Source organism: Podarcis gaigeae (assembly GCF_964106915.1).
Source record: "Podarcis gaigeae genome assembly, chromosome: 13".
NCBI lineage: Eukaryota > Metazoa > Chordata > Lepidosauria > Squamata > Lacertidae > Podarcis > Podarcis gaigeae.
Window position 1 is genome coordinate 37,900,475 of NC_139689.1, and position 16,977 is coordinate 37,917,451.

Consider the following 16,977-nt stretch of genomic DNA (forward strand, 5'->3'; position numbering starts at 1 on the left):
ATAAAAGCCAGAATAAATGAAGTTCTTAATGCAAGGACAAGGAGACTTATACAGTCTACTTGCAGTCTTATACAGGTCTACTTGGAAGTAGACCCCCTGGAGTTCAAGAAGACTTACTCCCAAGTAGGGCTGAGTGATATCTGGTTTTCTACATCATGCTATATCACCAGTTAAACATCACAGTATACTGATATATCACAATGCCTGAAATAAGGGTGGAGCTACGTAGAGGCATTGGCTGCCTTCATGTTTTTTCCCCGCAATATGATTTTTGCTGACACCTGCTTGTGATTTGCTTACCCCTGCAAGAGGCAGGGGAAAGATGAGCCGGCAACAGGAATAGAGAGAAGCATTGGCTGGCTTCACGGTTTTCCTCATGTTGTGATTTTTGTATAGAACACAGCACAATTTGCTATATATTGCCCAAGTAAGGGTTGTGGGCTGTTGCCTTTGTAAAATTTCAGAGCTGTGGTGAACAGCTCCACCTCCATCTCAAACTAGGATGAGGATTAGGAAGTGTGTCCTTTTTGAAACAAACACTTCTAGGGGGGTGGGGGTGGGGAAGAGCTCCAGTGGTGTAGTGGTTAAGAGCGGTAGATTCGTAATCTGGTGAACTGGGTTCGCTTCCCTGCTCCTCCACATGCAGCTGCTGGGTGACCATGGGCTACTTACACTTCTTTGAAGTCTCTCAGCCCCACTCACCTCACAGTGTTTGTTGTGAGGGAGGAATGGAAAGGAGATTGTTAGCCGCTTTGAGACTCCGTCGGGTAGTGATAAAGCGGGATATCAAATCCAAACTCTCTCCAAACTCCTACGCAGCCTTATTCTCCCTTTGGCCCTCCACATTAAGTCTTTCCATACCACATAAAAATCAAGGAGTGGGTGGGGAATAGTTTTATTAATAATCCAGAGTGTTACAGTCATGAGGTCACAGCTCTTGGTGGCCCTTCAGCGTCTTGACTGCTTCTTCATAGTCTTTGGCACTGGCGATACTTTGCCGAAGGAACTCCACAAACTCCTCCCGCGAAAGTTTGCCATCCTAGAGAGGAAGGGGAAACAGAGAGGAACCACAGAACCTCAAGAGAGCAGTGCTTAATCCAAGTCACAGGGCGAACTAGACATTGCAACGCAGCTGCAGGCAACACGCCCGCGACTGGTTTTACATCAACGGAAAGTAGCTTGTGGGAGGTGATTTAGTATGCACTACCAGCTGTTGGTTTTCTGCTCTCGGTTGACCCTCTTCAGGGCATCTGCGCCCTCAAGAGGGTCCCAGGTGAGTGTTAGAAAGGTAAAACGAGTTTGTGGGAAGCACTGTGTTTGTGTGTGTTAGAATTTTGCCCCTTAGAGAAGCAGGCGCAGGAGCCTATCTGAGGGTCAGTGGGTCCCTTGAGATCCGCAAACACTGAACACAACATTAGCCCTTGCAGAATAGATTGAATGCCACAATAGCCAGGGGGGAGGTGGGTTGAGCATAATGTTTAAGCTGCCGCCTTCTGTTCGTCCTTTGGAGTGTAAGACACAATTTTGTAATGTAGCAAGCTTCACAGTGCTTTGTCGAGGTGGGAGTGTGCAGGCGAGCAGGAATGGAGTGTAAAAGAAAACCCACCCAGGTATGCCAGCCACCACTAGGTTTCTCAGAAAGCTTAAGCAGGCCCTCATACCAATAAATAAGAACAAAATTTCCTTCTGGAGTGTGCTTTGTCCCCCACCCCACCCATTGGCCCTCAGTTGCAGAAGGGTGCCCTAATGTATGTTCCCCTCCCGCTCGGATCACAGCTCGTCATGATCCTTTGTCAAGTCTTCGCCGTAGTTGGTGGCCTGGCTCCCCACAAACATGTTCCAATTGTCCAAAATCTCTTCCTTGGTTATTTTGTCATCCTGCGATGGGGAAGGAAAGGGAGGAGGAGAGAGAGAGAAAAGGGAGGCAAGCAGAGAAGGACAGAATTACAACCCAATTAACACCCCTGATAATTTTATTCTGAACTCCCCACCCCTAAATTGCATTTGCCTTGTTAGTCAATTATGTTAGTCAATAGCCTCGATTACTGGAATCATTTGAGTTACCTGTTCAAGATTTGAAGGAAGATGAGAGAAAACAGGAATGTCACCATCACACTTAATAGTCCCTAGCTATGTCACACACACCATTCAACAACCAGGAAATACAGAAAGAACCTTCTATAAAACCTATTCTTCCCTCATTTTAAGACTTACTGCAATCCTATGTGCGTGCTTTGAGAATGTGTGCAATCCTATGTGTGTAGGATTTGTTCCTAGGTTGTGTGTGTCCAGCAGGGATGGGGAACCTGCAGCCCTCCAGGTGTTGCTAGACTACAACTCTCATTGGCCCCAGCCAGCAGTCAGGGACGATGGAATTGTTGGGAATCTGAAAACATGCAGCTACTCATACAGTGTCAATTAAGGTTTGGCAGACAGCCAAAAGGTCGCATGAAGGAGTAAGTCTGTTGGTGATAACAAAGGCATGGAGACAGCTCCCTGACTGGTCAAGCTCTCTCAAAGGAGTGATAATTAATGGCCCACTAACTGGAATGTTAGTTCAGTGTTCAGAGTTTTGTACTTCAGTGTGGGAGTTGTGAGTCGTGTATGAGAGAGCTAGCTAAAGATCCGTCTTCTGTTCTTGTAAATAGTCCACTGTATATAATAAACACCTAACTACAAGTTCCTGGTTCCTGCTTCGTCTATCCTGTCTGCAGCCAAATCGCCAATTGCTTCCGTGGATTCTGCGTGTACTCTGCTAGGTCTGGCTAAGGTACTGCAACTAGTCGGAAAGTTGCGAAACACCAAATAGGTTTTGCCAATAGGAATGGAGTAATCAGCATTTGCAGGGCCACAGATTCCCCATCCCTGGTGTGTGGGATTGCTGTTTTAGGTCCTTAGATAAACTCTGGAATTTCACTACAATATGCAGAGATGGCCACCAACTTGGGCAGCTGTAAAAAGGGGGCTAGCCTTACCCTCTGTGAATTCTACCTAACAATGCCCACAAGTCCTGATGGCTATATTAGAGGCAGCGTGTTTCAAATACCAGTTGTTGGGATCAAGGACAAGAGAGCACTATTCACTCATGCCCTGATTGGGAGACTTCCCATGGGCATATGGCTGGCCAGTGTGTGAACAGGAGCCTTTGGTCCAATCTAGCAGGGCTGCAATCCTTTACCAACCTACCTGGTTATACACTGCACTGAACTCCATGGGACGTACACCTGTGTAGGCATGTATTTTTCTTTGAGGAAGAGAATTGTGGAGGGTGATCTAAGGGTTGCTAATTCGGTTACTTGTAAGCTTCCCTCTGCCTCTTTATAGAATGGACAACTTGGGAGAGGAACTTGGGCAGCTTGCCACAGCCTTGGACAAAATGTCCACTATAATGGAAGGCAGGCAGATTATGCTTCCTCCTAAATCCTCAATGTTCCGATTTAACTCCTTACAAATTTAGGGCTAGATTTAATTGCCTGCCTTCTGCTGTTCTAGATTACTGTTTTGGGGTACGAATACATGTTTTGGGGTATTAACACATGCTCCTTTTGTATGCAACTTTTACAAAGATAATGAAATAGGTTGTTTATTCCTGTCCTATTAAAATAGCCAGGAAGGACTTTTGAATGGTATTTGGCCTATATATTTGTCTGGCATGAACAACATTGCTAGATTTCTTCTTTCTGCAGCAAAGTTTACCCCATAAAGGGAATTCGGTATTTTAATTGTACCTTAACTTGCTTCTGTCCTTAGTTCATATAAGTACCATATATTTTTAACTATGTGCAGAGTTTAAAAAAACCCTGTATGGTTATCACTTGTTTTTACCAGGTCTGTGACAGCCTGATAAAATTTGTATTGCATTTTAAGCCCAGCAGAATAGTTTGCTCCCCATCAAGAGAACTATTTGAGATCCTGTGTTCTACTCTCCCTTGGGCAGAAGTGCAGAGGCTTTCAGCAGAGGGTACCAAAAAGGTATTTTCAAAGCATAGTTAGTCCAAATATTAATGAGCTCATTTGATGGGCAAATTGAAAATCTCCCTCCTTAGGATGAAATCCGTTTCTTGTCTGACATTAGGGAACTGGGGGGAAAAAACCCATCAAAGGCAGGACTGAACATTGTTGATCTAGATTTCCTGCTCCAGAAACTGGCTTTGTTTATAGCCTTGAGCCACTTACCAAAATAGGATACTCAAACAGGAAAGCTCTCCCTTGCTAGTCAAAACTGAGCCAAACCTGTACCCATAGATAGAGTCTGACTGTGTGCTTTCTCCCCAGATCAAGCCCATTAGCTCTGACTTTCCAGAGATAAGAAATATGTTCTGTGGTTGCTTAGCAACCGCAGACCCATTTCCATCTTTCTCAAACCGAGAAATATAGCCTCTGGTTTGAGGCAGAATGGCTATGACAAGCAGCAGCAGGAGTTCTGGCTAGGTCAGGGTCAGGAATGGTGAGGCACCCCCCTCCAAAAAAAATAATGGTTCTCCCTTCATTTGGATGAGAAAGTATGGGGATGGCAGCTCCAGCTGTCAAGAGTCTCGCTTCTGTTTTTATGTAAGAAAGGCAACTATGGGAGGAGGGAATTTCGAGTGGGGAAAGTGCCTAGGGGAGGGGTGCTTAATCCTTTCCCTACCTGCCATTTCTCTGCTTCTGCTCATCTCTGCCAAATGGGCTTGCTCCCTTGTAGCGTTATAAAGGTGCAGGCATATGGACAACCCCATGGGAATCAAGCACAATTTGGAAGCAGAGAAATAGCTGGTGGGGAAAGGATTAAGCATCCCTTCTGGTGAGATTCATCCATTCTAAATTTCCACTTACCGGGCAGGAGATTTAGAATGAAAGTCACCCTATCAGTACTAGGAATTAAAAAGCTTCAGCTCATGTTACCTGCACATAGGTCTTCACCTCTCCTGTTCTAATACTTCACCCCATCCAACTCTGCCTGTAACTCACCCATCTTTCTCTCTTTTCCTTGTCTACTAAAAGCAAAACAATCCTATTGCTTTCCCCCTCTGGTTTCCTTTCCGTGCCTGGTTCTACCCTCACCTTATCCTTGTCCGACTCGATAAGGAGGTGCTTTGATTCCACCTCGGCGTGGTCATAGTCTGTTGGCAAGATCCAGTGCCCGATCTCCTCCCGATCCATTTTGCCATCTTTGTTGAGGTCCCGGAAATCCAAGAACTGTTGACGCTCCGTCTTCACCCAGTCAGGTTCGGGCTCCCCTGTTTCAGGACTGTACATGTCGCCTGGTCAGAAGACAGAAAACAGTTTCTTGTAGTGGTTAGCGTGTTAAGACTAGGACGCGGAAGACCACAGTTCAAATCCCAACTCTGCCAAGAATGGGTGACTTTGGGCTGGTCACAATCTCTCATCCTACCCTCACAGGGTTATTGTGAGAATGAAATTGGGGAGGGAATGCATACCACTTTGAGATATTTGGACGAAAAATGGGATATCAAATAAATAAACGTGTTATTTTTCTAAAAGACAGTTGCCACCATTATTTGGGAAGACCAAAGCAAGTTGCTTCTCTCTCAAGTCAACCAAGTCCTTGTTCAATAAGGGGCAGGGGGCAGACAACCTTTTCCCTCTCCCCATAAGAGACCTGCCCCAGAGAAACCAACAACTTAGATGAGAGAGCAAAAGGGCTGGACGATGACTTTGGACAACAATGACACTGTTTAATAGCATATATGAAAATGGAGGACAGCCTTTCACAACTACCGGCTACACTCAGCATGATTTGGAAAGACTGACTCGATTCGTCTTAGCAAATCAGCTAAGTTACCCGTTCTACCAGATTTTGGAGGTTTTTTGTATTGCCGTTCTTACTGAAAGGCTCCTCCAGGTGGCATTCTATTCAACACTCACCATCTTGATTTACTTGCACAATGCTTATGTGGAGGTTAGACTATGCCCTGTCTTTACTGAACATTTTGTTGTGGTTCTATGACAGTAAGCATTCCTCTCAATTTGCTTGTAGGGTGTTTACATGTATTCCCATTTATCATCTCTTCACCCTACTTTTCCATGCCATTTCCTTGTCGCTTCAAACTGCAAAGTTTCTGTAGTTGTTGATTGCCTCCTGCAGAATACTGACAGTCTGGCAGCACCCTTCTTCATTTTATTATTATTTCTTAAAAAAATAAATATCTATCTTCCTATGTCCTAAATAACAATTATTATGCTCTGTCCTACGACCAGGGCACTTTCCTAGGAGCCAAATTAGGCAGGTGTCAAAGAAACAAATTCTGTGCATTCACAGCCCTTCATTCCACCTTACCAAGATATTCTTCTACTTCGACAAAGCCATCCCCGTTTTTGTCAATGTCCTCAATGGTTTCCTGCAGGGGGGAAAGGAAAGCAGCTTACACCAGTGTGGTTGATCATTATAAAAGGAGATACATCTTCCTCCCCACACAGACCTGTGCATGGAGGACAGCAGAGCCCTGCCAAACTCAAGAAATAACGGCATCCGTTGCAAGAGGTGATTTGTATTCATTGCTGGTATTTGATACGGGACGTCCGCAGCAACGTGGGAAGGTCCTGAAAAGTGAATGGGGTGGAGTTGGGGAGGACTAAATGGTTTCTTGCTATGCAGAATAGAGACTATTCTCGTCACTTGCTCCATCCAGTTCAGTATTGCTTGCTCTGACTGGCAGGGTCTCAGGCGGGGTTCTTTCCCAGCCTTGCCTCGAGATGGCAGAGAGATTGGACTTGGGACCTTCTGCCAAAGTGCTCTGCCTCTGAGCCACAGCTGCTTTCCACCTGCTTTAACAGCTCACCTAGAAGGACGTTGTGGTAGTGGTGGGGTAGCTCCACCCTCACAAGAAGTCACGGCCAGTTGTGGAGAGGAAAAAAGAGGTTTGGACAGGATGCAGGGAGACAAAGAGCGATACAAAATGGCTGCCATCTAGGCCTGTGCAGAGCTTGTCTGAGGCCCGGGGCAGTAGTCCCTGGTCGACTGGGACGCATGAGGTGTTCTTGGCATGGCAGCGATAAGTCTGGTAGACCCCCCTAGCAGGAACCTGCCAGCTGGCTGATTCCTCTGAAAGCCACAAGGGAAGAGTCAATTCAGGGCCATAGCTGTCAACCTTCCCTTTTCCCCCCAGGAAATTCCCTTATTCCAGCGCCGTTTCCCGCTGCTATCCCAGATTGTGAGATATCCCATAGACTGTCCTCGGGACAGGTGAGGCTGCTGATCCCTTATTTTCAAGTTGACAGCTATGTTCAGGGCCCTGTAGTTTGTTAACGGTTTATGTGAATTGTAACTCTGTGCGGGTTAAACTACAATGTCCAGAATTCTTTGAGGGGAGAAATGCATTTTGAATGTGCTTTATAAAGGCATAGTGTGTGTGCAACCCTAGTCTACCAGAGCCTTCTCCTCCCACCAAGAGTTCTCTAGACTCACCGTCACCACAATGTCCTTCATGTAGTCGAATGCTTCGGGGTGGAGGAAGGCTGTGAACTCTTCCCTCGTCGCGGTCATGTCCCCATCCTTGTCAGCTGCCTTGAACCGCCGCTCATCCCGGGCCAGCATCTTCCGGTAGGAGTGCTTGTCTTCCAGATCGCCAAACTCCTCTCCTAACAGCATCCAAGACAAGAAGTACACGTGAAGCCCAAGGGTGCCATGCACAGGCATTCCCACTGTGGGGGGTCGAGAGCAAGGGCTTGCATCACTGGTTCTCCCACCGTTGGGAGTATAGCACCTGCAGCAGGGAGCTATTTCTGCTCCCTGCACGATCTAGAACCCTGGCTTTCCAGGGTTCTAAATCACAGTGGGATTTTACACGACTAGGTGACAGTCCTTGCTGCAGATGTTCCGCTTTCCCCATATGAACCTGCCAGGACACTCTTAGCATTTCACTCCTCCGTTGCTGGATGTGTGATTGCGATATCACATGTCTGTGTTTACTTTCTAGGCTTGGGAAGTGTGAGAATGGAAACTCGTCTTATCTCTTTCATTCTACTGTACTTTTGTACTTACTTACTTACTTACTTTCTCTCTCTCTTGGAGAAGAGGAGAGATGCCATGATTGCTTTGTGCTGTATATACTGCTTAATAAATACTTAGAATGCACACACCAAAACTCTGCTAAACTCTGCTGATAAGAGTGTGCACATAGTCTTCAAGATATGTGTCGCTGGTGTGCACCAGGACTGATGATTTATAAGTGTCCCGGGGTTGTGCTTCATCAGGAAGACACCGAAGAGGTTTGTCTCATCCTGGGGGCTGCATGTGACCCCCTGGCGTGTTCCGACAAACCCAAGATCATCATCCGAGGCCATTCTCAACGGTGGCCCAGAGGGTGACAACAACAGAACAAGCCTTCTCTGTGGTAGCCCCTTGTTTAATGGAATGCTCTCTCTAGGAAGGCCTGCCTGACACCAACCTTTTCATTGGTTCAGCAAAGGTCCCCCCCCCCCAAATAGCTGGGCAGCACCAATGATATGACTGTGCTGTCAAATCTGGTTTTTTTAATAATGCTGATGGTTAATGGGGCCAATGTAGCCATCTCCCAACCAGCCGTCAGCCAGTGAGTCCTCTGTGCATTTCTGGGAGATGAAACTGGCTTCTCACACCCAGCCAGCTTGCTTCCTCAGAGCTGGCACTAGGTCACAAAACTGCCAGAAGCAGAGAGAGGCCAATGTTTTGCCCTCCCTCCCTCCCAAGGCAGCAGGCCAGCCCTGGGAGCCCTGGCCAACTACAACTAGGTTGCTAGCAACAAGTGATGGAGAGCAAGCAGATTAGCTTGAGCACTTGTCCTTGTGCCCATCAGCCAATTTCGCTGGAATCTTATTGGCGTAAACAGATAAGAGAGCATTTGGAGCCTGTTATCCCCAGCTAACTGGACATTTAAGACAGAGCCAAGCTAAAATCCCTCAGGAATCTAAAAGGCCTTCCCCCAACACCAGAGAGGATTTCTGAGATTTTCCCTTTTTTCAGCTTGCCCTCTTAGAAAGAGGAACTTTCTTCAAATATCCTCCACAATTTTGGTGGGGGGTGGGTGCATTCCCCTCTTCCAATGTTCTAGGATGATGTTACGGGGGAATGCATGAACCAGCATTTTACCATTCACTCCAGTTCCTTAAATAATGTAGACGTATTTTGGCCTGGGGTCTCAGGCTACTCCACAACACTACTCGGACACAAGATGCTTTTTATATATGCTGCAATGTCAGCCATTCCCTCCTGCTAAATAGCTCTTCCACCTGATTCCAGAGTTGAACTAGAACCTGCTGAAATCTCCCAGGTGGCCTACATCCGCTACACCCCCTTCCCACTCTTCTGTGCGTACACACAAGACTTCCTCTGCCCACACCTTCATAGAAGCCATAAGTGGCGTTCTTGAACTCAGTCCAGGTGATGTGGCCATCACTATTCTTGTCATAGTCCTTCCAGTTCTTGTTCACGTTCTCGTAGATGTAGCGGTTTTGAGTGTGCTTGATCCATTCCTTCAGCTCAGGCTGAGTCACAAAACCGTCCCCATCCCGGTCGATTCGATCCACGATCTTTCTGCAGAGGGAAGGTTTATGTCCATAATACAAATATGAGAAAGGACTTGCTAGATCACTCCAAAGGCCCAACTAATCTAGTCCAGCTTCCTGTTCTCTCAGTTGGTCACCCAGATGCCTTTGAGAAGTTCCAAAACAGGAACTGAACACAACGGACCTGTCCCTATTTGTGAGTCCCAATAGCTAGTATTCAGAGGACCCCTGGATGGCTAAGTCCAGTCAAAGGCAACTATGGGGTCGCGGCGCTCATCTCGCTTTCAGCCCAAGCGAGCCAGCGTTTGTCCACAGACAGCTTTCTGGGTCATGTGGCCAGTATGACCAAACCGCTTCTGGCACAACGGAATACCGTGACAGAAACCAAAGCGCATGGAAATGCTGTTTACCTTCCCGCCACAGTGGTACCTATTTATCTACTTGCACTGGCATGCTTTTGAACTGCTAGGTTGGCAGGAGCTGGGACAGAGCAACGGGAGCTAACCTGTCACAGGGATTCGAACCGCCAACCTTCTGATCGGCAAGCCCAAGAGGTTCAATGGTTTAGACCACAGTGCCACCTGCATCTGGCATTACCCCCAGCCTTTAAAGATCTGCATTCACTCAGCTTCCATTTTCTAGAGGCAGACAGACCATGTAGCTTCTGCCACGTTCCCAATACACAAAGTAAAAGATATTCTCACAGTGATGGGAATGTGATATAGATAGATGATAGATAGATAGATAGATAGATAGATGATAGATAGATAGATGATAGACGACAGACTCTTATATGAGTTGGATTCTATCATCTTACTGTGAGTGCTTATGTTTATGACCTCACAATTTATTTATTTATTTATTTATTTAAGTGAATGGGCATGAAAAACTTCAATGCTTTAACTTCAGTGGGTCTTCTGTGAGAAGATCTTGACTGACTGCAACCCTTTCCCCCCTCTCTCTACTGTTCCAGCATCTCTTTGGTCCTATGCTATATCTCTTTGGGTCTAAGGAGAATGGATGAAAGCAAGCACCCTGTTCTCTAAGGGCGGGCAGGTATGTGTTTGATGCTCCCTCACCTCAATAACTCATATTCATCACTTGTAGGCCTTGAGAATGGTCCTTGCATCAAAGTCAGAGGGAGGAGAAGAGCTGGTGGCAGCAAACTTCAGCTCAGAGAGGCAGGAGCTAGTACATTTCCTGGCAGTGAACTCCACAGTTTAGCTAAGCACTGTGTGGAAAAGTACCTCTTTTTGTCTGTCCCCAATCTTGCTACATTCAACTTCATTAGATGGTCCCTGGCTCTAGTACAGTGGTACCTCGGGTTACATACGCTTCAGGTTACATACGCTTCAGGTTACAGACTCCGCTAACCCAGAAATAGTGCTTCAGGTTAAGAACTTTGCTTCAGGATGAGAACAGAAATCGCGCTCCAGAGGCACGGCAGCAGCAGGAGGCCCCATTAGCTAAAGTGGTGCTTTAGGTTAAGAACAGTTTCAGGTTAAGAACGGACCTCTGGAAAGAATTAAGTACTTAACCCGAGGTACCACTGTATTATAACAGAGGGAGAAAAACTCCCCCCCACCCCGTCCAGTTTCTCCATTCCTTAAGATATCCACTCCTTAAGACACACGGTATCCTCATCAGAGGTGGAGGTATAAGGGGCATCTGCTTGCAGGTTAGCACTAATGGGAATTAAATCCCTCATTATCTTTGCAACCAACCTGTGAGAGTTACTTGTCCAAGGCCACCCAGGGCGCTTCATATTCAAGAGGCACGAAGTAGACTTCAACCCGAGGAAATTTTTTTATTACACTTACAGCCCACGCTCCTTCCAAGGAGCTCAAGGCAAGGGACATCATTCTCCCCTCTCATTTTTTTTTTTTTAAAGTCACCTCAATCCTCTGGGGTACATTAGGTTGAGAGGAAGTGACTGGTTCAAGGACAGCCAAGAAGCATCATAACTGAGGGGTGTCCTCAGTTATAACTTAACACCCTAACCACACCACCACATTGGATCCGAGGGCATTTATTTATTTAATATCATCATCATTAATTAATTTATACTTTGCACCTTCCTTCAAAGGAGCCTATAACTGGAACCCATAATCAATGGTAATCTGGACTCAAGTCTTCCCAGACCAAGAGATCCTAAGGGTTTCAGAAAGTCCTGAGGTAAACTGGAATTTTAGCAGGGGTTCCTCAGTTTTAAAAGCCAGTAATGGTGAACATGCTTCCTTGGAAACTAGTGTATCCACGGTTACCAACCTTACCTTGCGCACACACACACACACACACACACACACACAAGCATGGAGGTAGTTCACAGAACATCCTCTTAATTCACACAGGGCAAGTGATGAGGCTCAAAAAGCCAGACCAGGTCCCTGTACGAACCAAATATATGGCCTATAATATACCCTGGAAACTTCTAGAATTCACAGCAGTTCCTGTGGCAGACATGTTGGGCGTGCTTTAGCACAGGAAAGGCCTGGCTTGAGGCAGGACGTTTGAAAGCTACAGCTCTCTTCACTATGCCACACTGGCTCTCCCCCTTCCAGGCAGAATGCCTCACTGCCCAGTCAGTTTTCTGCTCTGCTGGGCAGAAAACCTGATGCCTTAAGGAAACTAGTTTGAAATGGTTGGGAGGTCTCATCTCTAAAATTAAGTTTTGGGCCTCTCTGGAAGAACACCAAAGACTGGCTTAGTGGGAACACAAAATCCCTCTTTGTGCATCCAAAGGAAAGCATGTGGGAATGAAATGGGGGGGGGGGACAAGCAGGTGTGCACGCCCTATTCCACCCTGGACATCAGGGACACAGACTGCCCACACCCCAAACTTTCCTCCATTGATCAGGAAGGTCTAAAGCAGGGGTCAGCAAACTTTTTCAGCACAGGGCTGGTCCACTGTCCTTCAGACCTTGTGGGGGGCCAGACTATATTTTGAAAAAAAAAACCCAAACCAATTCCTATACCCCACATATAACCCAGTGGTGCATTTTAAATAAAAGCACACATTCTACTCATGTAAAAACACCAGGCAGGCCCCACAAATAACCCAGAGGTGTATTTTAAATAAAAGAATGCATTCTACTCATGTAAAAACACGCTGATTCCTGCACTATCAATGGGCCGGATTCAGAAGGTGATTGGGCCAGATTTGGCCCCCGGGCCATAGTTTGCCTACCCATGGTCTAAAGGGGCTTCTAAGCATGTTGAGCAGAAGACACTGAGATACCCATTTAGACCTTCCCTCTTAACACGGAGCAGGTAGGACCATGTGTTCCCACCCCTGAACACTTTATGCCCATTTACGCATTTGAGGAATGTGTGACAGGACTTCTGCAGCACACTTTCGTGTGTGTTTGGTCAATAATAAAAGAGAGTAACATGGTGAAAGCCAAGTGCTGTCTCTGGTCAACGCGATGAAATTTAAGGCACTGCACACTTGTCAGATTGCTGCGTTTTGCATAATGTCTTGTCTAATTGTAATGGGGTCTTTGTGTTATGCTATTAAGCAGGAGTGGAGAACCTGCGGCCTTTGAGATGTTGCTGGACTGTAACTCCCCTCAGCCCTGACCACGGGCCGTGCTGGAGTTCAACATCTGGAAAGGGTCAAAGGTTATCCGCCATATCAACAATGCGCTGGAAGCCCTAGTGGCAGGCAAGTGGCAATACTCAGGTGCTCCAAAACTGCCTGTGAATGGCATTGGGATGACCCACATTCTGTATCAAGAACACTTGGATTATGCAGCCTGTCTAAATCAGCCTTCCCCAACCGATATGTTTTGGACTATAACTCCCATCATTCCTGACCTTTGGCTGGGGCTGATGGGAGTTGGAGTACCAGGTTGTGGAAAGCTGACCTAAATCAATGCTAGTTAAGGTTGCTTAAAGGTAAAGGGACCCCTGACCATTAGGTCCAGTCGTGACCGACTTGTGGCGCTCATCTCGCTTTATTGGCCGAAGGAGCCGCCGTTTGTCCGCAGACAGCTTCTGGGTCATGTGGCCAGCATGACTAAGCCGCTTCTGGTGAACCAGAGCAGCACACGGAAACGCCGTTTACCTTCCCGCCAGAGCGGTGCCTATTTATCTACTTGCACTTTGACGTGCTTTCGAACTGCTAGGTTGGCAGGAGCTGGGACTGAACAACGGGAGCTCACCCCGTCGTGGGGATTCAAACCACTGACCTTCTGATCAGCAAGCCCAAGAGGCTCAGTAGTTTAACCCACAGCGCCACCCGCATCCCAGTTAAGGTTGCTCACTGTGCAAAATTTATTCTAGTTTCACTAGCTTGTGAAGATGGGCAATGTACTATGCAAGGCACTAAAGCCTTACCCACAGAACATGGGGAATGCTACTCACGTGTGTCCCCCCCACTTAACCCATGAGATGCCATCAACCACAAACATCTAGGGGACTAGAAGCTTGCTTCTCCTCCCTCAGCTCCTCAAGATGCAAAATTCTTCACCCAACAGCCAGTTCCAATTACCCAAGCCGTTGCTTGCTCTCTTCAGGAGTCAACTGGTCAAACGTTTTGGCATCTTCCTTGCCCAGAAAGGCTTCGTGATCATACTGGAAATCCTGGTTGTCATCGTGAGGGTGGTCGCTCAAGTCTTGGTTATGGTGGACACGGTCCTTTTTGTCCGGGGGAGGCTTGGCCAAGGCCCACGTGAGGCACACAGTCAACAGGCAGGAGGAAAACAGCATCTTCGGCCAAGCCATTGTACACAACTTGGGAACAAGGAAGAAAGGTCAGCAAGGAAAGAAAACACACAGGGTGCATATATATAAATCATGAGCCAGCCCGCTGTGCTCCAAATGGGTCTACATTCCACACCGCTTCCAAGACAGGAAGGTGACAAGGGAATATTAGCCGCCATCTGTTGGCTTTTGGGATCCCATGTGCCCCCCCTCCCGGTTTCACTAGCCTTTACCAAGCGCCAAGCCTTTAGCAAGCCCTGTCCTGTGGAACTCCTTGCCAATAGAAGTTTGGCAGGAGGGCCTCTGCTCATTTTCAGGTGCCTTCTAAAAACTGTGCTACTCTGGACTTTCAAATCTGAGATTCTTTCACATCCAGCTTTTACTGATGTGTTTCTTTATTTTCACTGCAATACTGTATTTTTTGGTTGGTATACTGCCTTGTGATATTTCATAGAATCAAAGTTGGAAAGGGACCCTGAGGATCTTCTTAGTCCAACATGCCCCCCACTTGCAATGCAGGTTGTCCCATATGGAAATCAAACCTGCGACCTTGGCTTCAGCACCACACTCTAACAAACAGAGCTATCCAGCAATATTTTCATATGAAACCACAGCCTGGAAATATTCAAATACAGTGGTACCTTGGGTTACATACACTTCAGGTTACAGACTCCGCTAACCCAGAAATAGTACCTCAGGTTAAGAACTTTGCTTCAGGATGAGAACAGAAATCGTGCTCCGGCGGCGCAGCAGCAGCGGGAGGCCCCATTAGCTAAAGTGGTGCTTCAAGTTAAGAACAGACCTCCGGAACGAACTAAATACTTAACCTGAGGTACCACTGTACAACCTAAAAAAGATGAAAGCCTGCCTCCCTGTTTATCCTCTTATTTACACACACACACACACACACATCAGTCCCGCAATACTTGAATCCTTGTTCCCAGAGTCTCCCCACTACTTTCATTGACATTTACACCCTGATACAATCCTGCCTGAGATATCCTTGCTCCTTAGCTTCACCCCCCCTCCAACAAAGGTCCTCTGCTCCCTCAAAAGGCTCTGTCCTTCCTCCTTCGCTGCCCCAGATACGTTGAACTGCCTTTGAGTACACCTGTCCTGGAGCCACCGCTCTCATTTCATTCAAACGCCCTCTCAAAATCCACTCCCCCCCACAAAGCCTTTGGCGCACACCCCTGGTTCCCATGCCCTGCTGCAACTCAGCCCATAACTAAGTCTAAGCACGTGCAACTGAAGCAACCTATATATCGCTTCCCTGTTTACCCCTTTCTCCGTCATCTGCCCTGTGTCAACAACAAATCCGTTTATTGTGAGGACCATGCCTGTGCACAAAAATCAACACTACAATAGTTAAAAATATTAAAATTCATTACATACTATGCCAACAAAACCTTCTTCCCACAAAATAGAAAAGATAGAGTAAAATTTTTGTTAGTTGATGCAAACCCACGCATTACCCATGTGGTAGCGGTTTTTGTGATGAAGGCCATGAAAGCCAGGGAAAGATTTATGGACGACAATGTAAAGACCTGTTCATCGTGTGTTTAACTCGTTGCTCGTTTTCCCTCCTTTTCTGCCCTGTGTCAATTTTGGCTTGTAAGCTCCTGTGGGCAGGGACCTGTCCTCTTATACTCTGTAAAATGCAGTATAACTGACGGTGGAGAAAGAATGCTATTCCACTTCCTCACATGCCAGGAAGTCCCACTGCCTACATTTCAAAATTGTCTGACTTAGCTCAGTTGATTGGAGCGTGGTGCTAATAACGTCAAGGTTGCAGGTTCGATCCCCACATGGGACAGCTGCATATTCCTGCAGGACATTGAACTAAGATGTTCCTCAGGGTTTCCTCCAGCTCTCCAATTCTATGATTCTCAACATTTGCTACATGCTTCACCCCACTACACTCCTTTTAAACAAGTATTTATTTATTACAGTTTCTTCCTATTATCATCAGCATCATCCATCTTTATTACGGTCCAGAGACCCAACAAATCATTACAAAGCAATACACAGTTCATACAGCCTACCTTCAGGTTAAACAAGCATTTTGTTCAGACTATAGGGATTGTTGGTTCTTGCAACCACTGATAAAAGGGTTGTATCAGTTCAGCCCTGGCTTGCTCATATTTCGCACAGTGCAACAAAATATGTTTTATGGAATCTATGTCTTGAGCACATGAGCAAAGTCAGTTCTGGTAGGGAACTCTTCCTATTATTTATATAAGCATTTAAATATTGCCCTCTCAGAAACGCAGCAATATAATTAAAAACAAAACAAAAGCATCAAAAGCAGGACAAAAACAATTACTAAAATGACTGGCTACTTGAGTAGATTTTTAACAACTGCATAGATCTGTTCGTGGGGTAGGGGGGGAGTCTTCAAGAGGTGGCTGAAAGTCAAATGTGAGGATGTCTATGGAATCTCTACTGGAAGAGTCTACATGGGGGCAGCAAACTTCACAGACTTCTCAATATTTTCCCAAAGAGCTCAATACCACATGCATGGTTCTTTACCAGAACCAGCACCCCGGTTTCATCACCGCAACGCCCAGAGAGGTAGGGTGGGCTGAATAAGAATGACTGGCGTAAGCTCATCCAATATTCAGTTTTGAACTTGGTTCTCCCCAGTCTCAGTCCAACACTAACCACTAGATTCAGGTAGGTAGCCGTGTTGGTCTGATGCAGTCGAAATAAAAAATAGTCCAGTAGCACCTTAGAGACCAACTAAGTTTGTTCTAGGTATAAGCACTTCTTCAGCTGAAGAAGTGT

At 46.4% G+C, this 16,977-nt stretch overlaps 1 protein-coding gene across 5 annotated transcripts in view; it reads right to left on the reverse strand.

Annotated features, from left to right (window-relative positions):
* Positions 1 to 879: 879 nt before the first annotated feature.
* The window catches only part of RCN3 (reticulocalbin 3), a 28,026-nt gene continuing 11,928 nt past the window's right edge, over positions 880 to 16,977 (reverse strand). For 3 of the 5 annotated variants that reach the window (XM_083709695.1, XM_083709699.1, XM_083709698.1), the window contains exons 2-7: positions 13,979 to 14,220; positions 9,321 to 9,514; positions 7,409 to 7,581; positions 6,281 to 6,341; positions 5,044 to 5,243; positions 880 to 1,878 (exon numbers count right to left, since the gene is read on the reverse strand). In XM_083709695.1, the coding sequence (XP_083565821.1) occupies positions 1,771 to 1,878; positions 5,044 to 5,243; positions 6,281 to 6,341; positions 7,409 to 7,581; positions 9,321 to 9,514; positions 13,979 to 14,220 (978 nt within the window). In that variant the 3' untranslated portion in view covers positions 880 to 1,770. The remainder of the gene's footprint in view (positions 1,879 to 5,043; positions 5,244 to 6,280; positions 6,342 to 7,408; positions 7,582 to 9,320; positions 9,515 to 13,978; positions 14,221 to 16,977) is intronic. The other 2 variants (XM_083709696.1, XM_083709697.1) reach the window with 1 other exon arrangement.